The sequence below is a fragment of the Herpailurus yagouaroundi genome, unplaced genomic scaffold (assembly GCF_014898765.1).
Source record: "Herpailurus yagouaroundi ecotype Mexico unplaced genomic scaffold, PumYag 28, whole genome shotgun sequence".
NCBI lineage: Eukaryota > Metazoa > Chordata > Mammalia > Carnivora > Felidae > Herpailurus > Herpailurus yagouaroundi.
In genome coordinates this window covers 28,508,495-28,534,117 of record NW_024412376.1, presented here as the reverse complement: position 1 = coordinate 28,534,117, position 25,623 = coordinate 28,508,495, and the positions used below count along the sequence as shown (strand labels likewise).

General features: G+C 33.1%; 1 protein-coding gene across 6 annotated transcripts in view; it reads right to left on the bottom strand.

The window, feature by feature from the left end:
* FSTL5 (follistatin like 5) overlaps window positions 1-25,623 on the bottom strand; it is a 795,291-nt gene that overhangs the window by 335,338 nt on the left and 434,330 nt on the right. For all 6 annotated transcript variants that reach the window (XM_040471352.1, XM_040471359.1, XM_040471338.1 and 3 more), the window contains one exon: window positions 18,117-18,237. In XM_040471352.1, the coding sequence (XP_040327286.1) occupies window positions 18,117-18,237 (121 nt within the window). The remainder of the gene's footprint in view (window positions 1-18,116; window positions 18,238-25,623) is intronic.

Genomic DNA, 25,623 nt, shown 5'->3' with positions numbered 1-25,623 from the left:
CAGGAAATATGGTGACTGACAAAACTAGGAGAGCAAGCATTTAAATTGGAGGGAATAGTGTGCAATTTCACATACTGAGGAGACATCAAGTAAAATAAGGACTAAAAACATTTCACTGGGTCTGGCAATAAGCAAGTTAACATTCACACTGGCAAGAGCACTTTCTCTGGAGCGGTGACATGGGAATATGGTTTTAAGGTAAGAAAAGGAACCTGAAGTATAAGCAAGTGTAAAAGTTTGGATAAGAGAATACAAATAGTTGGAAGAAAACATGCCATATGATGGGGAGAAACTTACCTTTAAGATTATTGATGCAAGGTAGCCATCCTAATGGGAGAGAATAGAGGTATACTATAGAGAAAATTATTTTGAGACTCAGATTTTACAGGATGTAAGAAAAAATTTGGTACAAACCTGTATAAGTAACATTATTACAAGGGATTAAAGGTAGATAATGTCTCTTTGTATTGTAGCTAGAGATAATGAAGAAAAGGTAAGTGTGAATGCAAATAAAAGGATGGGTGTGCCTGGAATGTATGAACTGTCACTATTACCTGGGGAGTTCTAGCAATGTACTTATTGATGTCAATCAACTAAAATAAAGAAAATTGACTCATAACAGATAGCTAATTGCTTCTTGCTTCTTGGACATATAAAGCAATAGTGTTCTACTTAGTAAATAAAATTCTGCTTAGAAAATTCTCCATTCTACTTAGTAAATAAAAATATTAATGGTAAAAATCAATGTATCCTTTAATTATTTGCATACACTTTACAAAGTATTTGCAGATATATTTAGTTTTATTATCTTTTGAAATTGTTACTAAATACACCTAATGTAAAATTTACCATTTTAATCATTATTAAATCTATACTTCTGTGGTATTGAATACATTCACACTGTTGTGAGATGATCGTCATCATCCACCCCATCATTAAGTACCAACTACTAATTTTCCCCTCATCCTAGACCATTCTACTTTGTCTCTATGGATTTGGATGTTTCATGTGAGTTTAAGCATACAATATTTGTCCTTTGGTAATTGCCTTATTTCACTTAATATAAAGTTCTCAAATTTCACCCATTTTGAAGGATGTGTCAGTGTTTCTTTACTTTTTGAGGTTGAATAATATCCTATTGTACATATATACCACATTTTGTTCATTGAATCATCCATCAATGGACACATCTTTCCCATTTTGAATGATACTGTTATGAACATGGATATACAAATATCTCCACAGTCTCAGCTTTCAACTCTTGTGAATATATGTCTAGAAGTGGGATTGCTGGATTATATGGTAATTTTGTGTTTATTTTCCAAGGACTACCTAACATTTTCCATAGCAGCTGTATTAGATTCTCACCAGCAATGCACACATTTCCGGTTTTTCCACATACTTGTCAACATTTATTTCCTGTGTTTTTTTTTTTTTTAATAATAACCACCCTAATGTATATGAAAGGGTATTTCATGATGATTTTGATTGGTATTTCCTGAAAGATTAGTGATAATGAACATATTCTTATGTGCCTATTGGCCTATGTACATCTTCTTTGGAGAAATATCTTTCAAATACTTTACCCATTTTTTTAATTATTGTGTCATTGTTTTGTTGTTGAATTGCAGCAGTTCTTAAATATTTTGGATATTAACTTCTTATCAAATGATTTCCAAATATTTTCTACCATTCCTTGGGTTGCCCTTCCAACCTATTGATAATGTTCTTAGATGCACAAAAAATTTTAATTTTGATGAAGTCCAATTCATTATTTTTATTTTGTTGTATCGTATCCAAGAAACCACTGCCCAATCCAATGTCATACTTTTTCCCCGTTTTCTTCAAATATTTTTATAGTTTTAGTTCTTACTGTTAAGCCATTCATATATGTTCAGTCATTTTTTTTTAAGATGGTATAAGTTAAGGATCTAATTTAATTTTATTTTATGTGGATACCCCGTTTTCTGAACACCATTTGTTGTAAAGACTCTTCTTTACCAATTGAATGACCTTGGTGTTCTTGCTGAAAATAATTTGACTATGTATGTGAGAGTTCATTTCTGGGTTCTCCATTCTATTTCATGTATCTATCTTTAGGCCAGTACCACATTGCTTTGACTATGACTTTATATTAAGTTTTAAAATCAGGAGGGATGAGACTTCAAATTTTCTCCTTCTTTATCAAGAGAATGTTGTCTATTCAGGGTCCCTTGAAATCCAAACGAATTTTTGCATGGATTTTTTTCTATTTCTGCAAAAAAAATACCCCCCACACAAACAACAAATCCCACTGTCAGCATGTTAATAGTAAATGCATCACATCTGTAGATCATTTTGGATAGTATTGGCGTCTTAACTGTGTGAAGTCTTCTAAATCATGAATATGGAATGTCTTGCAGATATACTTTAATATACCACATTTGCAACATCTTCCTTCATAACCTCAGAAATGTTTACAAATAAAAATTAATATAAATATACTTTGCTTTTAAAGCTGTAAATTCACAGGTTGCTTTTTGGATGGATAGATAAGTATAATAAGATTCACAAGTTATTCAAGGTGAAGAATTATGCTGCTGCATCTGATACAATGTTTTAGCTGAAATCTAGGTTTGTAAAAAGTAGCAGACTCTTTAGAGTCCAATATGCTTCTTTTCTCTCTTCTAGTGGAATCCATTGTGTAAATTTACTTGCTTAGCTCACTGAAAAATTCAGAGCCACTTATCTGTTATGCTCAACCAGGTGCAAATTCTATCACTATTATAAGAATATGATAAATACAAGATTAAAAAAATTATTCTGTTCTTTCACTAATAGATGCTTTGTTCACATTACAATCAAGAGTAATAAAAGCATATGGTTAGAGCTGCATAAGGAATGAGTACATCATTGTGTAGACTTTTTGGACAATAACACTCTCTGAGAATCCTATCAAACTAATTTAAGAAATCAGTTTGCACCACAATTTTATAACTGTGATTTAATTATACCTTCAAGAGGTGCCTGGGTGGCTCAGTCAGCATCTGATTCTTAATCCTGGCTCACATCATGATCTCACGATTCATGAGCTCAAGTCCTGCATCAGGCTCTGCTCTGAGAGTGTGGAGTCTGCTTGGAATTCTCTCTCTCCCTCTCTCTCCCTGCCCCTCCCCCACTCCAGCTCTCTCTCTCTCTCTCTCTCTCTCTCTCTCTCTCTCTCTCTTTCTCTCTCTCTCTCTCTCTCTCTCAGGAACAAGTAAATAAACATTTAAAAAAATAATTATGCATCAACTCATATGGATATATACTTCTTGGTCCAATGAATCAATATAGTCAAAGCTGACACAATTTTTACCTTTCTTCAGTTATTATAATGTTGGGTTATATTTCCTATAACATTATAACACGAATTGGTAACACTGATGATATAACTCAGTTCCTAATTATAACTTTTCCTACTTATTTTTTCTTTCTTTATTTTAATGTTTACTTTTGAGAGAGAGAGAAACAGAGTGTAAGTGAGGGAGGGCCAAGAAAGAGAGGGAGACACAGAATCTGAAGCAGGCTCCAGGCTATGAGCCATCACTCAGAGCCAGATGCGGGGCTCAGACTCAGAAACCTTGAGATCATGACCTAAGCCGAAGTTGGATGCTTAACTGTCTGAGCCACCCCAGCGTCCCTATCTGTTTCTACTTATGAAATTGTGATGAAAGATGCAAGGAAGTCTCACGCCAAATTCCACCATACATACCAACATCTAATATCACCTGGTGGCAAAGCAAGCATTTTCTACCAGGGAGGTGACATTAGGCCTTCATTCATCTCCAGCTATTTGAGGTCTCTGGTAGTCCCTACAAGAAACCTAATAGTTCTTAATGATCCAATTGGCACAGGCCACTTCTCAACACTCTGATATCCTGTCTCAGCTAAAATTAGAAATAAAACCTGATGAATTGTTTATAAGTTCTTTCAGTTTATATACACTAAAAATTTTAGCACTATATTTCTTCTAAATATAACTATACTCTTTCAATCGATACTGTATGGTGATAGTTATATACTATTAGAATCAAAGTTTCATAATTTGGGGTATCAATATTTTTTGAATAGCTGTCTCTGCATCAAGAAAAAAGTAAAAGGCCATGTAACACAAACTATAAAATGAGCTATAAAATTAGGGATAGGAAATATCAGATACAAGTATTCTGCCTTATTAGATTTAGCAGCAACTGAGACTGAGTGGTTTTGGAGAAAAGAATGCAGTTCTCTGCTAAAACAGCATAAAAAGTGACCACATGGGCTGGATCTTGAAGAATAACCTCAATTAAAATTGATCGATTCTACTATTTCCCTGAACTACAATAATGTCTCAAATATCCTGATATTTCAGCAAGTAATAACTTGATGAGTCAAGTTTTAAATCAAAATATGAAAAAGTTCATCAATCCCAAAGACTGAAAAAACACAGACTAAGTGAAGCTGTATAATGTCACATGAACATCTTTCACTGGCACTGTTTATTTTGTACACCTGTAGCTATGTGAAAATGTACTACTTTTTAAGTTATGAAGTCTAAGAATTCAGTGGTAATATGAAATCTTTTTCAAACATGGTATTAATATGAAGCTGTTCAGTTACACTATGGGGTGATAATAACAAGTGGGTCTATAGAGGAGTGGTGTACATAGCACTTTCATTTGTTGTTAAAACATAGTTAAAAGGTGTTAAATATTTAATTATAGATTTTTAGTTGAGTGCCAAAATATCTACAAAGGGCAGGAAAATAATCTGCACTTTTAATGAGACGTCACAAAAATAATATCCTTTATATGAGAAATGTGTCAACCCATAAGTTAATAATCTCACTCAATATAGAAGTAAGATAAACTCTTGCTATCAAAGAAAATGTTACCAACTCATATATTATAGCAAAGATGCAATCATTAAAAGAAACGTTAAGCTGTCACTTAGGTAGTTTTCAATTGCTAACATAGGAAATTCTTATAAAAGATTATTCTAATAAAATGAATTGTGTCAATGGAAACGAATTAAATGCAATCACTGGTTCAGATCTTTAGTTTGTTAATCTAATTTAGTTTGATATCATTTCAATCTCCATTTTTCATCAGTAACAAAAAAGACTAGTATACTTTTTATGCTTTAGTAGGTCAAAAATTTTGTAACAAATTGCTCATGACTTCTTTCTATCGTCAAAAATCTATTACATCACATGTATAAATTATTTATACTACAATAAAATGCCACATTAAGATTTCTAGAGATAAAGAGAATATTTTTGAATTTGAAATTGGAAAAAAAACAAGAATTATCACCAATTAACTTTCTTAGATGTCTTTTTTATAGATCACAGCAATTTTATTGATCTGATTATTACTAATTTTGGATTGCAAAATGTGTATCTTCTAAGATTCTTTTCTAGCAATTGTCAGCCTTAGTGTTTTAGGTCTTTTCTTTTAAATACATATTTTTTTAATCAACACCCTCTTAATTACCCAATTATCCTTGTTCAGTCTCTCAAAATTTATCACTAGAGGATTGCAGCCTTTAGTCAGTAGTGTTCTGGTAAATATTACAAAACAAAACAAAAACAATGCAGATCTCTGAGCTGGAGTGGGTTTGGAATTGGGGGTAGGGCTTTAACTTGTAGCACTCATCAATGTCTGTGGTGTAAAGGTTCCCACCATAGGCCACTTCCTAGTCTTCAATGATATCAACTCAACAGTAAAATTTCTGAAAACTTAATCACTGACTTCAACTCACCACTGACGGCACTAATGTGCCCAATCTTGTTTCTTAACTGCATTTTGCTCTCAGCTTTCTAAGTGATCTTTCCAAATTTAGATCTGACAATTCCATATTTCTACCAGTATCTTTCTTGCCTACCACTATACAGATTATCTCAGTTCCTCAGTATTGCATTCATGGAGTTTCAAAATGTAGCTCTTCTTAGTTCCCTCCTAAGCTTCTTTTTTGACTAATTCCCCCTTTTCACTCCATCTCCCTCAACTCTGACATTGCTTGTAATTTCCCACACCTCAGTCTTTGCTGATATGCTCTGCTTAGCAGAAAAGCACATGGTTTGATTTTCTCATCCAGAACTCCTATATGAGGGTATGCTTAATTCAGAAGTTATTTCTGCTTAGAATCCATCCCTTAGAGTGGCCTCTTTTTTCTTGTATTTTATACAAGTCACTTTTGCTCCATGCCATATTATTTTCTAATTGTTTTCTTCTGTTTAATTTCCTGGAGTTGAGAAGAAAGCTTTCTTATCTATTGTTATATTTGTAGTGACTAGCCTTGTGAATGTCACATAAGAGTATAACACATGTTGGTTGTTGTGTATAAAGTTAGTAACTGTAATGGAAATATTAATCGAAATATGTAAAAGTGTACCCCTGGATCACTGCACAGCTAAGTTTTAAACTACAAAATACTTGCATAAAATAAACCACACTTACTCTTCTTTGCCTGGCTTTCATCTTTCTTTCTTCAATCTCTTTTCTCTGTCTTTTTTCTTATGTCACTGTCTGTCTCTCTGTCTGCTTCTCTGGCTTGCTTTCCCCTTTTTTCATCCTATCTTGTCTTTTTAAATTTTATGTTTAGTTGGAAATATTTATCTTTTAGGAATAGACTAAGTACAATATACCATATACTAAAATGTCTAATTTTCTTATTTATTTAATAATATATTACTATAATTAATGACCAATTATAGCAACAGTCAGAAGAAAGAGTTATCCTACTCTGTCCTCCAGGCAGTTGCTATAAATGTAAACGACCTCTCACGATGATTTGCAATCTGTAGCTTCCATAATGCTTTAAACATCATTGATGCTTTTTTCCCCCTCTTATCTGGTCACCACCACCAAGGGCCTATTTGCATTACTTAAATGATCAGTAACAAGTTTACTGCAATTTCCTTCCTTTTTATAGGAACAATTTCCATTAGGATGAACACATTACCCAGTGAGCACATTGCAGATGATATATAGTATTCCATGCCTCACAAAAATCCTCAATCAGGCAGCTAAACAGCACTTGGTGTAATGTCTCCTTTCCCTCTTTGTTAAGAAATCTATTTAATTTCAATCTACTTTTCATTTTACTTATTTTATTTAAAATTCATTTATTTATTTTGAGAGAGAGAGAGAAAGAGGCAGAGGGAGAGAGAGAGAATCCCAAGCAAGCTCCCCACTGTCGGTGCAGAACTCAATGTGGGGTTCAAACCCAAGAACCATGAGATCATGACCTGAGTCGAAATCAGACACTTAAGCAACTAAGCCACCCAGGTACTCCTTGATCTATTTTTTAAATCGTCACCTAAAGATATAATGAATATTCATTAGAATTATAAGATAAATATATTTTATAAGAAATTATCATTCCAAAATCTGCTAATGATATCAATGATAGATTATGCTAAATATTCATTCATCATATAGCACTACAGAGTGAGTCCATTATAAACTTATACTAAGACTTACTACAGACTTATTATAAGTCTATTATAAACTAAAGGAGAGAGTTGTAATAGGATTTCCTTAAGAAATGAAAGACTGCTTTTGAATAAAATAAACAATCAAAAGATTGAGCATTACTAAACACAGTGTCAGGCATATATAATTTATATAGGTAATATTCATCGAATCAATTACTTGTATTAAAGTATAACAATGGATGTGTATTAATTTATTCTGTCAATTCTTAAAGTGTTTGTTACAAACTAATTTGTTATTGGTTTTGGAATATCTGTAAAAGGAATTGCCATACAAAGTATCAGGAATGAATAACTGTAAGATGTGTTAATAAGGTATTTGGCATATACCTTGTTAACAATAAATACTTACATATGTACATGCATTTTTCTTTTATTGTGGTGACCCTGAGGCACTACAAGATATTTCAGTAACTCCTAAGCATCAAAGAATATTGGGTTATGTTCAGTGTAGTGCATTAAATCCCCTAGGATTCTCAGAGGTAAAAGTACTCCAGAGCTGTTTTTAATACTTCAAAAAAAATGAATATAAACATTAATCCTTGTGGTGCATAAGGTCTTACAGGCTCTTTGAAAGTGTTTCATTGCTTAGTGTTAGACTAAACTCACTCAGTAATACCTTTCATTCTCAGATTGAACAGCTTCTCACTGGAAGATGTATATGATTGGTGCATTTGTTTTAAATCAGAGGGGAAAGGGGCGCCTGGGTGGCGCAGTTGGTTGGGCGTCCGACTTCAGCCAGGTCACGATCTTGCGGTCCGTGAGTTCGAGCCCCGCGTCAGGCTCTGGGCTGATGGCTCAGAGCCTGAAGCCTGTTTCCGATTCTGTGTCTCCCTCTCTCTCTGCCCCTCCCCCGTTCATGCTCTGTCTCTCTCTGTCCCAAAAATAATAAATAAACGTTGAAAAAAAATTTAAATCAGAGGGGAAAAATAGACCTTAAGAATGAGATTATTAAAAATTCAGAAAAAAAAAATTAAGGTGCTAACTGTGGGCAGAGGATATATGATTTAAATGATCCTTTGATAACACATTTGGGAGAGAGTGGTTTAAGGTGGGTGGCATTAAATATATATTATTGAATTATGTTTTTAAAATAAACATCGTACTTATGTTGAGGATATAATTATGTTGCTTAGATGACTACATTTATCCTATAAATGTGTACTTTTCTGGCTTCCTGATAAATAGATATTAGCATGAAATTCATACTCTGTTTTTTTTATTTACAAGTAGAATATGTGCTTAACCTCCTATTCAAAATAACTGAATTGTCAAATAAATATGCTGTACACTTGAAATTAATATAACATTGTATGCCGATTATACTTTAATCATAAAAAATAGATCAATAGATAGATGGATGATAGATAGAATCTGTAGATTTCCTACATACACACCTATGTTGTCCCTGAATAAATACAGTTTTATTATAGAAACACTGGAATAGAATTTTAGGTAGAGATTTTAACACTGTAATATAATACTGTCCAAGATGGTAGTCAATGACTACTGAGCATTCAGAATGTAGATAGTCCAAAATGAGAAATGAGATACGTTGTAAGTGTAAAATATATGCTAGATTTATATTTAGTTATGCTTCAAAATCACATACTAAAAATATTCTGTTGTTAATTTGAAAATTGTATAATATCCTAATATAAATCAAAATATAAAATTAAAAAATGAGTACAATATAATAAATAAATTAAAATAAAATATATGCTAGATTTTAAAACTTGATACGAAGAGACGAAAATATATTTCCTTCATTTTCATAATGATCATGTTGTGATAATAATATTTTTTTGGTCTATAGGGATAAATAAAGTGTTAATAAAATCAAGTTTACGTGTTTCTTTTAAATCGTTTTTTTAAATGTTTATTTATTTTTGAGAGAGAGAGTGCAAGCAGGGAAAAGGCAGAGTGAGGTGGGGACAGAGGATCTGAAACAGGCTTTGTGTTGGAAGGAGAGTCAGATACTGGGCTTGAACTCACCCACCTAGAGATCATAACTTAAGCTGAAGTCGGACACCTAACCTACTGAGCCACCCAGGCGCCCTACTTGTTTCTTTTTTTTTTAATGTGACTGCTAGAAAATTAAACGTTTCTAGGATGACTACCATTTTTGCATGTATTATATGTTAAATGGACAATGTTGGTCTCCAAAGAGAAATAATAGCTTGGTAATAGTAATAAATGGAGTGTTATGATTATAATTTTTATAATTATGGTAACTTCACACAATGCAAGCCATTAATAAATATGTTAAGCTAATCAATACTGAGATACCTTACCCTAATTAATTAAAATTAGGAATAATTAAAGTAAATCTTGAGGATATATTAATATAGTCACATTTTCATAAAATATGTGCATATATGTATATCAAAGTGATTATACCTAAATGATGGAACTAAAATTGATTCCTATTTTCTCTTTTGTGCCTTTCTGTTTTAACTACTGCAAGAACCAAAATAAATTGTCATTGTTAAAAAGGATATGGAATTATGGTACTTAATAAAATTGAAGTTTGTTGGCCAAACTTTATTAATATGTGATTTGGCTTAAAATTTATTAAAATTCAAAATTCCATTTCTCTTGTTCTGATTCATTTCCTCTTTTTTAACAAGACAAATAGATTCAAACTAATATTATACAGCTTAAGTCTTATTGTTTCTACATGTTATTGATAAGGCCTACTTAAAACTTCTTGTTTTATCTGGTTATAGCCATGTGACCACAGTATGAAAGTGATAGGACTCTCTTAACTAAGAGGATAAGCCTCTGGCTGGTTTAAAAAAAAAATGTGAAGGTAATAACAACTATATATTAAAATACATTTAACAAAAATGTGTTTTCTAAGTGCTAGCTTTCAAATCCTTGAATTAAAAAAAATTAAAGATTAATTGCCTAAACATGTATGATTATCTTATCTATTTAAAAAGCACTTGGTTTTATATATCATAACATTCACTTTGTAGATAAATGTCTCCATGGTGGGTCATTTGACAGAGCAGAATCCTATAAAGAAACTTTCACCTGGTAAATGTAAATGAAATGCATTCTCAGACTAACCTTAACTAGAGAATTCAAAAACAGCTACAAATTAAAACATGATACATTACATTCAAATTGTTTTAAATTATTGAACAAGATTTAGCCAGTTAAAATCAAATCCCACTGGTAGAAACTCAGTTCAGAAATATGAGATACTTTCTATTTTTTTTTTTAAGTGGGCTCCACACCCAACATAGGGCTTGAATTTAAGACCCTAAGATTAACAGTGCTATGTTCTATTGGCTGAGCTATCCAGGTGTCCCTGAGATACAGTAAATTGAAGCTAAGGCCTTGATGCCAGGCTGCAGCAACACCGTCGTGCCCAAATGACACTGGGGCAGCAGTGAAGCTGGCGACCTCCACAAGAACTCCATTATGAAGAAGATGCCATCCAGATAGAGTTCAGAACCACAGAAGCACAACGCAAGGCTCAATTCAAGGAGTTTCTGAGAAATTAGTATAAAGAACACGGGGTTAACAAAGCCAAAGTACCCATGAATTACAGAAATGATTTTGAAAGTCCAAAACAGCCTTAGGCAAACTCTATTGCTGAATACCATGCTGAAGTCAGAGGAAAGTAATTTTAAGTCAGATCCACTAAGTCATGATTGACAAGACAGGGTACAGCATGGAAAAATAAGAACGATTAATCAATTTCTATTTTATTGTTTCTTCTTTCAATTTTATTTTGCATCACAAAAGGCCCTACTCTCAATATCTATATGACACAGAGTCAATACTTTAAGAAATAAATACGAGGTTTTCACTTGAAATAAAAGAGAAGCTAAAATACCGATTTCTGCTTTTATGAGTTCCAAGTAGTTAGGTCAGCAAGTGACCAGTGAGAAATCATTATGGAGGCTACCAATGAGAAAACTACCAGTGAGAAATCATTATGGAGGCTATAGGTAAAAGGAGAAACATAAATGTGCACTAGCTACAAAAGATTAAGATAATCGTAGCAATCTGGAGGGAAGGGTCATCTTCAAATGGAAAAAAAAAAACATAAGACTTTCATTATTTTTAAAATTAAACTTCAAGTTGGTATTGCTTTACCTGTTGCCTATTAACAGTTGGTATGTGCAATTTATCTCGTTTAGGACAAAATCTGTCCTTTTGCAATATGTGTCTATAGGTTGGGTCTCAGCAATCATTTTGGACAGTCCTTTCCCTAAAAGGTCTAAAGAACTTAGAACATAAAGTGGAAATTACGTGTAAGTGAATGATGCTGACCTTTATTTACCTAAACTGTCAGGGCATATCTATAAACTCTAACATAGAAAATTACAAGTATACAAACAAGTGAGTTAATTTTTTTAATCAAAGTATGTAGTAAAAAAGTTATTTCCCCCATGTGCTAGGCAATTTAAGTTGCTGTGAGGTCTCATACTACAATGATCTGTACATGGGCCTATGCTATAGTAGGTGTAGCAATGTCTAATACAGAATTTCCCAAATGAGTGTAGGATTTTTGTGAGGTTAAAAAGTAGAACGCTGTGAGTACCATGAAAGCCTTCTTCTCACCTTGTGTTCTCACCCCATCACCCACCAATTCCTCCAGAGGCAACCATCATGTTAACTACTAAAACCATATACGAGTTACCTATTTTGGATTTGATCTAAATATATACTTGATGTATGCTTGTGTGCTCCACTAGTTTCCTCCACATTTTTTTCTTTTACTTTTTTCCCCTACATTTAACCTCTCAACCACCAGAACTTTTGCTTCTACCCCTACATCTCCACTGAAAGTGCTGTGACCAAAGTCACCCACACCTCCTTTTGATCAAAACTGGTAGCCATTTCTTTATCTGTCATATATCTCTTGTTTTGAACTCAGTCATGGAAATTGCTCATCAACAAATTCTAGTAAAGTTTTATAAATACATAGTCCTTTGGTTTATTCCCTATTTCTCTAAGCATTTTTGTTTTTGTTGTTGTTGTTTGTTTTTATTTATTCATTAAGTTATTAAAGTTTATTTATTTTAGGAGAGACAGCATGTGCATGTGTATGTGAGAAAGTGGGGGAGGGCAGAGAGAGAGGGAGAGAGAGAATCCCAAGCAGGCTGTGCACTCTACACCCAAGGTGGGACTTGATTTCATGAACCATGAGATCATGACCTGTGCCGAAATCGAGTCAGGCACTTAACCGACTGAGCCACTCAGGTGCCCCTGTTTGTTTGGTTTTTAATTTCATTACTTAATTTTAAGTTTTAGTTCCCTGTTGCTCTTTTGCTCATCTCTTCTGTTTTTACATACTCACCTTGGGTACCCCATTACCTGCCAGCACAGGTTTTAACTGTATGCCCCATAGTTCTATTTGTGTCCCTGAACTCCTACTTGAGATCTAGGCCACAATATTCTCCAACCACATGTTTCTATGTAAATATGCCAATATGCTGAAAATCCAACTCAGTATATGTTCCCAAACTTGCTTATCTTACTGTGTGCCCCACTTTAATGAATAGTACCATTGTTCACCTCAGTATGCAAGCTAGATAGCTGGACATTATCCTTGACCCTACTGTCTCTATCTCATGTATATGTAATCACTCAAGTTGAAATGATTCTGCTTGTAAGTTACTGCCCAAATATGACCACCTCTCTGTATTATTACTGTTCTCTTTTAATCCTGACCCTTTCACCTTTAACCCATATTACTGTAATAGTTTTAATTCTTCTCACTAAACTCTGTTATTTTTCTCAAATAAATGTCTTTTATATACTAATGACCTAAAATCTATAAATATTAATATAATATTCATATTTCATTGCTGTGATTATTAGATGGTTCCAATAAGTAATATTTTTATTATAGAAATTGTGACTTCCTAGAAAATGATTTTTTCCTCATAATGTCATTATCAAATCTATATTCCATTAAGAAGTGTTTCATATAAAGAAATATGACATTTTAAATATAATCATGAATACTTAGGTAATTTAAAATAACTGTGCCATGTATTTTTTTAGTATTTTAAAATTTTAGAATCCTAATTATCTATTCTTTTTAAGAATGGAGAGAGAGCTATTATACAATTAGTTTCAATATAAATGCTCACAGTTGATGCATTATGCTTGCAAAAAACTAATTTTTTCATGCCTAGTAGAAGCACATTTCTTTAGGGAACTTTCCACACATAAAGATCATTTAGAATTGATAGAGATTTATTTAAGTGTAACATTAGAACTTGAACTATTAGAATACATACATATCTTGAAGGACTTATACATGGCTTTAGGAACTGCAACACGTAACCATTTAATAGAATTTTAAGAATCTATCAGAATTGCAAACTCTTCATTTCATATAATTTTAAGACTTAGCACTATAGTCAGAGCAATTTATAATTTAACTCAGAAAATAAAGTACATAGAAAGCATTCTAAACAAATATTCTTTCTCTGGATAGCCAATTGCACCACTTTTTGTTAGCTAGAAATAAAAACAACTAATTCCTAAAACCAATAATCATTTAATAAAAATTTATTATCTTAACTGAGTTTGACTGCAAAAATAGGTAAACATATATTTATCTGAGTATCATTTATGAAAATTAAATGCCTCAATTCAGTGTATGGTCATGTTTGATAACAAATAAATTGCATTTACCTATATAGACTTAAGGCAAAAATATAGTGCTCCATGCAAATCAAACAAAGATTTTAATTTAATTTTGAGTGCGAAGAAAATAAAGTGCTGTTTTCTCATATGTTAATTCAAGTCTTTATGGTCAATAATGGCACTGTTTACTCATTTTTAATTCTATAAGAAACCTTTGCACTGAAAAATCTATACATTTAACTGAAATTATTCAAGACAACAAAATGCCCGGGTGAAAGAATTTGCCATCTGACCAGAGGATTTAGTATTTCCTCTAAGTATTCAAAACTGTGTCACTGACCTCATTTAAAATTTATTTGACCCCATAAAATAGATTTCCAAATTTATTAGTAAAACAATGCATGGTTCAGAATGCTTGATGCTCACACTGAGGATTTATTTTAAATATCTTTTTAATAATACCCAAATTTCTGGAGAAAAATTAAGGATAGCATCCAATGCCTATTGTCAAATATTAAAATAATCCCTCTTCTTATCCAAAAAGGGGGAAAAAGGCTATTTTACAGAAAACCTTATTACCAACTGTAATAACAATTTACTAGTGTTATAATGGTTGATAATGTACTATTTTTATCATTAACCTTTTCTTGTTTGCACATTACATTTTGCTCTACTTTCTTCCATTTTATACTATGGCAGAAAGAATAATAAAATGCAACTCTGTCTATTCTTGTATCTACCAGTAAATAATTAATGGATTAAGAGAAGTTTTTTTTTGTTTGTTTTTGTTTTTTAACTTCTCTCGACTTCGTTTATTCTTTTGAACATTCATTTAGGGACTGTTTAGTTTTCTAGGTTTTCATTTTAAGAGTTATCTGGAGGAATCATTCTGGATATAAAAAAAAAAAAAAAGATTATTTTACCCTTACTAGATCTGTCATTTTTATCATTGTCTGTCTGAGATTATATATTCCTAAGGGAAAGAAAACAATCTTTCTAAGTTGGTTTAACTATCACAGCATTCTATACACATAAGTACTTAATACATGATTTTCGAATAGATTGCTTTTCTCACTATTGTTACACATTTTTATTCATGACACTACCTTAGTATTTTATAATGCAGAGACTTTTTGAAATTATGCCATTATTAAAAGCCTGCCACAAAACTTCACAAAACCAAATTGGGTTTAGTTGTAAAGTATTATAATAGATGGAAAGAAAGAAATAGATGCATGTTTTCTATTCAAGAAGTATAAATACTTTTTGCTAATCTAGACACTATCCACACAAATTAGTTCTTCTACCTCTAAGGGATCATTATATAGTCTGATGACCTATTTAAGCAAGGTGCAACACTGAAAATGTGATACTTTCCAGAAAATTGCTTGGTAAGACCACAAAGAATATTAAAATATTCCATATAATTCCAGCATTACTTAGAAAAACATTATCTTCTCTAAATGACTACATGAACATTATTTTATCATTATTAAGGGATAGTTTTGCAATTACACAAAAAGGAAAAAAAGCTCATAATATGATTGCTGATTGCCAAGTGCTTTCATAACTTAATATCTCTTTATGACTCAGAATATTAAAAATGTAGACCTTGGGTGTGATGCATAATTTTGACCTCATGGCAGAAACATTATAACATTCATTAAATTCATTGCCTTTACTATATATAATTTCCATAAAATTGTCACTTCTAAGGGTTAACCCAAATCATATAGATTTTTTTCCATCCAACTTCAACAGTTTCTAGTATACTTTAGCTCCTTCACAGACAACATTTCATTATTTCTCTATTGAATGCTTTTACTGATGATACAAATTTCTGAATTGCAAAATTTTCTTTATCAGAACAATATACTGATCTACCTTGCCTTCCTTAGCAACATCAAATCATATCTCAAAACATGGTATCATTTTTTCCCTGTGATAGGGTAAGCAGCAGCATTCTAGACAAGATTCTTATTTACTGATATTGCCAGGGATCATTATTCAGTCTTTGCTGTACTGTCATAAAAATAACATATATTCCTACTTTATTTTTATTGTTTTAGTTTCTAGCTCCACCATTTCATCATCAACAATATTTTTAATAAAAATTCTCACAAACATCTATTTAATTATCTTACTGATGCTTGATAAATTGCATGCCATTAAAAATATGTTCTGCTCTTGCTACAAGTTTCAATTACTTTTATTTAGTCAAATCCAAGTATCCGCCTAGTAGAAGGGTGAGAGATTGGAGCTGGTAGATTAGACTGATTGTTTAAAAAAACAAGTTAGTAAAATAATAATAATAATGTATATATTTTCATAGAATTTCAATACTGGAACAGACCTTACAGTTGAATTAATTTCCGTAAATACCCTGGTATGTGATACACTTGAGTTTTTATTTATGCTATACTTTTTTGTCCAGTTTCCTATCTTTTATTGTCCGAAGTCCATATCCACTCATCCTGGAAACTAATTCAGTTGCTACCACCTTCAAAAAGTCTTCATGATTTCCCAAATGAGATTATATTCTAACTTACTTAATATTTGATGTAGTCCCTTCTGTGATGTGTATCTCTTTCTAGCTTATATATGGTATTTGTAAATTAATATATGACAATATTAATGTAATATAGATATAGAAGAATATAAATATAATTTCTTTTCTGATAAACCATAATATCTTCTCGTTGCCACCATAAGTACACAAAATAATTCCTATTACAGAGTGGTTTAGTGGAAAACACAAAGCCTTCACAGTCTGACATAGCTTTGATTATAAACTCAGCCACTTAGTTCTTAAGTTCTTTGTGTTTCAATTTCTTCCTACAAACGTAGAATAATAATGCTGCTTTCCTGTTTTGTCTTTGAAAGGTGTCTATCCTTGATTGTGACATTTTTTAAGGGGTTAACTGTTTATAGAGTCACTCTGCATCTTGCTATCCTGCCTTTTAATTGAAAATGGAAATGCAATTTAATTACATCTGAAGAGCATACTGATATCTTGGCTTAAAGCTTCATCACCTGCAACTATTTCACATATATTATTTTGCTTTATCAAAACTTACATAAAATCTAATTTAATGTTTTAATATAAAATTATCATATGACAAGAACATTACTATTCATATTTATATGGATTTTCAGGAATTTAAGTAATTTCCGTAATATCAGACCACTGATATGTGGAAGAGGCATAATTCAAAAGAGATCTTTTTACATCAAGTACATATCCTATTTCCTGTCTTTTTTGAAAGCAATATATAAATGTGCATATATATAACATTGAAGATAGAAGATAGAAAAAAATACTGGTTTCAGTGCTGACTTAAATCCTGTTGAGCTTTGATTCTTTGGTGACTTATAAAGCATATATAAATCATATTTCATATATGATTTATAAAGCATATACAAATCATAAATCATATAAAGCATATAAAGTATATTTATGCTTTATAAAGCATAAATAGTCGATTTTAAGAAGTATTTAAGCAATTTAAACATACATAAATTATTCCAAAGTACCTTAATATAAATACAATTTTCCATTGTTATGCTAATTATTGTTAACATATATGCAAACTCTATCTATTAATCTATCTTGGTTTCCCTATAGTGTAAAAACAAAAAACAAAAAACAAAAAGTCACTGTGTAAATAATTAAATTGTTCTTGATATACAGTGAAGACTAGTCAAGTGCTACTACTCCCCCCAAACTTTAAAAACAGCATTGTGGAATTCACATTTTCAATGAGAATCAGTAAGAACTGATATCCAGGGTTATCAAATATTTCCAGCTTTTCATTTTAGGATTACTGCATCCCTTAACTTTTACATATGTTTCAGTACACTTCAGCACTTTATCTTACTTACACCACTTCTCTTAATTTAAAAACAGCCTGTACTCTCAGATCAAGCAACATTCTGGATTGTGTAAAGAAACAGGAAAATGAACGAAGAGGAATTAGAGAATGAATATTATACTCACGGAATGTTCTATAAAATTCTTCAAGAGCCAGGTGCTTGTCAGAGTTAAAATCATCGTATTTCAGTAGATCATACAAAGTACAATCAGAAAGATCCTTGCCAAGTTCTTCCTGTTTTATCACCTGAACAAGGAAATTATAACCATACAATTATAACCGTCTTAACATTTCTATAGCATAATTAATCATACATAATAATCACTTAGTGATTATTAAGTCTGCAGTCATTTTAAGTCTGCAGTAGGGCAAAGAACTGAACCTATGAAAAATCCTGATTTTCAGTTACTGGACAATTATTTTGAACCATTCCAAAGATATAAAGTTAAAAAGTTAAGATAGGTACTTAGAATTGTCCAAACTTTCTAATACAAAAATCTCATAGTAGGTCCCAGAAAATCTGAGCTTTACAAGGACATTTTGTATTTCACTCATTTTCTTTGCTCCATTTATACTGACTCAAGGAAATATCTCCACATGAAAATTGCCTCCTACGTCTCAGTGACCTCTGTCAAAAGAAAACAGGGCTCTTTCTCAACAAAAATAGTGAGATCGTTTGTTCCAACTTTCATCTTCAAATTATTTGTGAAAAATGAAGTTAGATGTTTTGTTTTTTTTTTCTCTGCCCAAACTCCTCCTCAGCTGGAAGTTAAGCCATTTGGGACTGTGCATTAACTCCCTCGGTCACAAAAGAGCTATTAAGCAAATGACTGTTTCCAGGAGCCAGAGAGAATTAATGCACCAATTGATGATGAAAATCCATCCAAGTGTGGGTGAGAAAAATCATCAAACTACTTTTCTTCTCTGTGCTCTGTCCTATGGACTGAGGCAGTAGCTTTTTTATACTCTACTGATTTGACTATTGTGTCTCACATAAAAGAGCTCCCCAAGATTTTTCAAACATTCCTATCCATCTGGGTGGCTGCATAGCTGTGTCCATAGCTTTTCACATTCTCTCACATACAGAAACAGTATTTCACATTGTTGGAGCTGTGCATTATAGTTGTGTTTTTTCATCTTCTTTTAAGTTTTATTTATTTTGAGAGACAGAGAACTCAAGTGGAGGAGGGGCAGAGAGGGAGAGAGGGAGAATCCCAAGCAGACTCCTCACTGTCAGCACAGAGCCCAAAGTGGGGCTCGAACTCATGAACTCTAAGATCATGACCTGAGCCAAAGTCAGTCGCTTAACCAACTGAGCCACCCCGGTGCCTGTAGTGTGTGCTTTTTTTTTTTTTTTTAAAGGTGGTGCCATTTATTAGAAAATGCAAGCTCTGAAGTCAGCCAGCTCTGGCTTCTGCACCTGCCAATGGCACTTAATATAGCTCAATAATTTCTGGCAAATTATTTAACCTTTCCTCAGTTAGGAAGAAAAGGTAGTAACATTTATCTCTTATGGCTATTGTGAAGATCATATTTATTGACATGTATACACACACACATACACACACATATACATGCACACATACACACATAGTTAGATGTAAGACAACATATGACACATAGTTAAAGGTAATCATTTTAAGTTAAAAATAATGATTTTTTTAAATATAATGTGCTTTTTATTCAAATAATTCACTGCAGATTTCCACGCCAACTTGCACAAGCTCTGTTGTGTGTTCACAGTGTGAATCCAGACTTTCTTTGTTATATCAATAGCACATCAGTGATACTAGTTTCAAAAGATTCTCAGATGCTATTGACTATTTTTTTAATAACCCTTTGGGGAACACTTCTATGTTAAAAGTTCAGTTCTGCCTGAGTGCGGATGAGCTATAGAGGTATCTCTGAGGATGGAGCTTAGCATATGGATCACTAGAGCCTCCGGCCCTCTTCTGTAGCCACCTGAGTGGTTTAGCAATGATGACACATAGACGTTGCTAAATATAACTTCTACAATATACTGGGCTCTCTATTCTTGTGTTATATATTCACATTTCATTGGTTAAGCCGGTGTTTGCTGCCTTGGAGGGGGAAAATAGGCAAAACATTTATCTGCTTTAATTGATCCACATAAATAGATATTGTTGAGAGTGAGTATTAAGCCCTACACTTTTGCATAGTCCAGCTGTAGGGATTAACAAAACTACCTAACGGTTGAAGCCATTTCTCCTATAAGCCTAATGAGAAAACTAATACTGCTTTTCTATTTAGAAGGCAACAGAGCTCTCAGTCATTCTCCATCTGTTATTTGTTAGATCATGGAAAATGACTTTCCCTGGGTGGTAGTGGGGGTGTGTGGCATATTTCATTTTACCTCACTATGCTCTTCCTAAAGTTCTGCAATGCTAGCATAATGGTAATTTTAAGGATGCAGTGACACTCAGGCTTGGTGTATTCAGGTATTTTAATAATATTTTTCAGTAATTTTTATTCTCATACATGTTCATAAAGAGAAGGAGATGGAAAAACCTGGAGAAAATATTCATCATTTTTGTCTCATATTTTCTATTTTAATAGTTCACTCAGATTAAATCATGTCTAATTAGACAAAGAGAATGAACTTCTACCTTTTTTTCTGAATGCTGGCTTAAGACTAGACTACCTTGATCTTGATTTGATCTTGATCTTGATTTGATCATGATTATACAACTTAAGCTGGACCTGCTGTTTCAACTAGTGTGTCCTAGAAAAGCAAATGGTTCTGGCTAGGAAATTTTCTAAACAAACAAGCAAACAAACAAACAAAAAACCCTCTTCACCTGTACTGGACCATGCCCATATATAGGAGACAGGAGATTTGTCTCTCATCATCAATAGTTCAAGTATATATTTTCTTCATTTATTCCATTTTTTGGCCAGTAAAACAGCCTACTTAAAAACATACTTCCTAGTTACTTCTTCTCCCCTTTAGAATTCCTGATGGGAGCTGAGTAGTCTGGTGTATTCCAAATGAGGAGGGTACTTTCCTAAGACTTCTTAACCAGCATGGAGAAATGGGTTTAAATAACTAGAGCTTTGATCATGTTTGACTGTCTGCAAGAAAGTATGATAGAGGGGTGCCTGGGTGGTTCAGTCAGCTAAGCATCTGACACTTGATTTCGGCTCAGGTCATGATCTCATGATTCATGAGATCAAGCCCTGAGGTACTCTGGGCTGACAGTGCAGAGCCTGCTTGGGATTCTCTCTCTCCCTCTCCTCTACCCGTAAATAAATAAATAAATAAATAAATAACTTAAAAAAAAAAGAAAATATGATAGAAAATAAGCAGATTTCCTTCCCAAGTGCACAGTAATACATTAAGCACTCTTTGGAACAGAGGATCCAAACTTGTAGGGCTTTCATAGTTGCCTGCATTTCTTTTGTTTATTTCTGGCATTGGGTTTCAAAACTTCCCAGTCTAGTTTCCTCAAAACACTCATGTTATTTCTGAACTAGAGATCATGACAGAGCCAGACGCACAAATGTTATCTAAGTATCCTACAATAAAGCTTTAGTCAAGGAGGTGACTCATAATTTTATTTGTTATCTATTGTAAAATATTGAGTATGTTTTCCAAATTTACCAATGCTTTGGTGAACTCTCTAAGGCTAAAATAATGATAATAATTATTAAGTTAAAGATTCTCACTTTCTTTAATGATCAAAAATCAAGTTACATGAATGCTCCACAGAGATTAGAGTCAGTGTGACAAAATAGAAGTATTAGAAGAATGTATGTCATCCAGGGAGCTCAGATACACAGTATTCCAGAGGGATACATATTTAATTTCAAAGTAATAGAACTGTCAAAGTTTCATGAGGAATTATAACTCAGGAATGATTCAATGTTTTGATACTGTATTCTTTTTTGTCCCCAAACAGGAAAACAAAACAAAACAAAACAAAAAAACTGTCTCTCCCCAAACTAAACTATTCTCCTTCATAAACTATTCTGCTTCATTTGTTTATTCAGGTATCCATTCAACAAATCATTTTTGAAAATCTACTATTTGCAGACACTTTCCTAGACTCTGATAATAGCCAACAAGATAAGAAATCCTCTTTTGTGAAATTTATATGCTAGTAGAAGGGAACAAATAAATATATAAGTAAAATATATAGTATGTCAGATAACAATTTATTTAAAGATAAATAAAACTGGAATTAAAAAAAAGGAAAATGCCAGAGGTAGGTGTAGAGGATTGTCTCCCTGCAATAAATATATATATGAATATATATATATATCCCTGTATGAATATTGGTTTTCCAGGAATATATCATGACTTGGAAATCAAAGATTATTATATTGACTCTCATAAAAGAGATATAACATATCCATAATTTTGATGGTCTCAAGTCAGATCATGGTAATGAGTCTATGGGCATGAGGGCATAAGAGCACAATGAAGTAGAATCTTCCAATTCTGTATCTTTTTCTTTATTCTCCTTGGTGGAAACAGGGAAAAACAGCAACTGTAAACTCATGGAAAGATACACCACTCGGGGCGCCTGGGTGACTCAGTCGGCTGAGCGTCCGACTTCAGCTCAGGTCATGATCTCGCGGTCCGTGAGTTCGAGCCCCGCGTCGGGCTCTGGGCTGATGGCTCAGAGCCTGGAGCCTGCTTCCGATTCTGTGTCTCCCTCTCTCTCTGCCCCTCCCCCGTTCATGCTCTGACTCTCTCTGTCTCAAAAATAAATAAAACGTTAAAAAAAATAAAAAAAAAAAAGATACACCACTCAAAATTTCAAGCGTTCATCAGAGGATGAGCTCTTCCTTATCCTTTGCAAGCTATTTTTCCTCAAACTAATCATGACCACGTCACAATCACAGTGGTCTTAGTAGATCAGAGTTCAGTGTTCCTCCATTTTAAAGAAAGTACATCACATTTGTGAAGTTGAGGAGAAGACAATATATTCAGTCTTTACTTGGCAAATATGTAGATTACATCAAAACCTAAGGGTCAGGAAATAAATATACTTTTTTTAGAAATATGTATCTTTAGGCATTATCTTTAAGCCTCTCCCATACACTCACTATGGGTTGGCTTCCCTACTACTTAGTTCTCTGAATATCTCCTATTTGACTTCCTTTTTCTCTCCTTATCTCCCTTCCCCCTTCCTTTTTTTTTTTTAACAACTGACATGTGCCTAGAAATGTGCTACAGTTTTGGAGATACAATAGTAAAAAAGAATGACATAGTCTTTGTCCTCATAGAGTTAATTTTCTAGAGAGAATGTGTGGGAACAAGCAAATAATTAAATAAAATAATTACAGATTGCCAACAGTGCTCTAAAAATAAGGTGAAAGGACAGAGAGTAAAAAACTAACATTACAAATTATAATTGTTTAATCATATATAACTGATGCTATCATACAATAGGTGTGTTAGAAGAAAAGGATCACATAAAAATTAATTACATCTTTCAAGTTGTCTTTAGGTTTCCTACATCCGTAACACATTAGAAAACGTTTAAAAAATCAATAGGGCCAACATGAATTCTTTTGAAAAATTCACGGAAGAGATAACATTATTCAATCCGTGGTGGGAAGAAAAAATACCTTATTTTGAAGGCATCCTATATGGCTCACCGGGATTCTCTGAATATGAATGCCAAATTTTTAAAAGCATGTTAACATTCTAAAGGAAAGATGCTATAAAAGATATGTTTAAATTTTTTAAGGCAAAATTTTAATTTTCCAATTGTCTTGTGCATATTATGAACAACATTAAAAAAAAAAAAAAAAGAGTATTTGAAACTAGTTACTAATGTTTCCAGATAGAATTAGAAGTACTGTTTCTTAATTGTAGCCCCAAGCTGCACCCAAACCAACAATTAGGGGCCTCACTTTTCTGTTAAGTGCTAACTGTTGCTATTATTATTATTCTGAAATCTTTAGTGCTTCAAAGGAAATTGCCAGTACTACTAAGATCTACCTACTGGCCTTGCTACTACCATTCTCAGTCAAATACCTGGTTTCTGCTGCCTTATTTTGTATACCAGAAAGTTTATGTGGTTTTAAATGTTAAATAGGATTAATTACCATGGCAATTCCTGGAAGTTCTCACTTATCTCCCTTTTCTAGCCATACAAGTGCTTATTTGTTTGTATTTAGTTTGTTCCCACCAAAATAGCTTTTTATCCATTAGACAAAACAATTCTTACCAATCTTATGGTAAATAAATATGTTGACTAGAAACCAGAACCTCTTAAAAAGCCTTTAAAATTGTAATAGGCTTTATCAACTCAAAATAAAGATTAACTGTCCATTCCCTATCTAACAGCTCTAATAATTTCTAAAGAAAATTGGTATGTACAAAGTTTGCAAAAACATCATTGCCCTGCCCATCCTGATAGCTTAAAAATATCTAGTCTTATTTATTCTTGCTTTTTATTTAATTTCGTAAATGTATTCACATATGGTAGTCATTGAGCAAATAGCATTTTAAGTCAAATATGTATAACGTAATAATCTAAATCCTGTGAACAAGTAGCTCTTTTTATTATTTTAATAAAGAGTTGGCATGTGTGCACATTAGGGAAATATTTCATTCTAATATGCATGCCTAATGTGAATCAGCTTATTAAGATGACAGAATCTAAATGAAGAAAGTGCTAAATCAATATACTCAATACAGCTGCTTATTTAAACTCAGAATCACAAGGGAATGATTTTGCTTACTTAAATTCCACGGGTGGTTATTTTATGAAATAGGGAGAGGCCAAAAGAGTAGATTTTCCAAGCTGTTAGCACTATTTCACTTTAAGAACCCTATGTTTGCTGCTCTAAACAAGGAAGCCCTTAGACGGAGTTGACTCTAATGTCCTGGTGCCTATGTAAACAACCCAAAATCTAGGCCTGTAAATGCCTCAATGTTTCAAAACTCACAACCAGTCACAAATAGGATGTGTTAAGCTACAGGGAATCAATGATTTCCTGCCTTACTTTGCTCTCTCCTTTCTCTATAGAAGCTTTCCCCTAGCTCCCCTCAGTAGAGTGCTTCTAACCACTTCTGATTTGGCATTGCTGGATTCAAATCAACTTTTGCTCCAATAAACTCTGAAAATTGGAATACCTGGTTGGCTCAATGAGTTAAGTCACTGGCTCTTCATCTCGGTTCAGGCCATAATCTCACGGTTGGTCAGTTCAAGCCCCAAGACCCGCTCTGCGCTGACAGAAGGGAGCCTGCCTGGGATTCTCCCTTTCCTCTCTCTCTGGCCCTCCCCATGCTGTCTTTCTCTCTGTCTCTTTCTCTCTTTCTCTCAAAAATAAATAAACTTAAAAGATATAATAAGCCCTTAAAATTTTAATATGTTTCAGTATACCCATCTTTTTAAAATTTTTTTTTCAACGTTTATTTATTTTAGGGACAGAGAGAGACAGAGCATGAACGGGGGAGGGGCAGAGAGAGAGGGAGACACAGAATCGGAAACAGGCTCCAGGCTCCGAGCCATCAGCCCAGAGCCCGATGCGGGGCTCGAACTCACAGAGCGCGAGATCGTGACCTGGCTGAAGTCGGATGCTTAACCGACTGCGCCACCCAGGCGCCCCAATATACCCATCTTTTAACACTGCTAACAATTCAAAGATGCC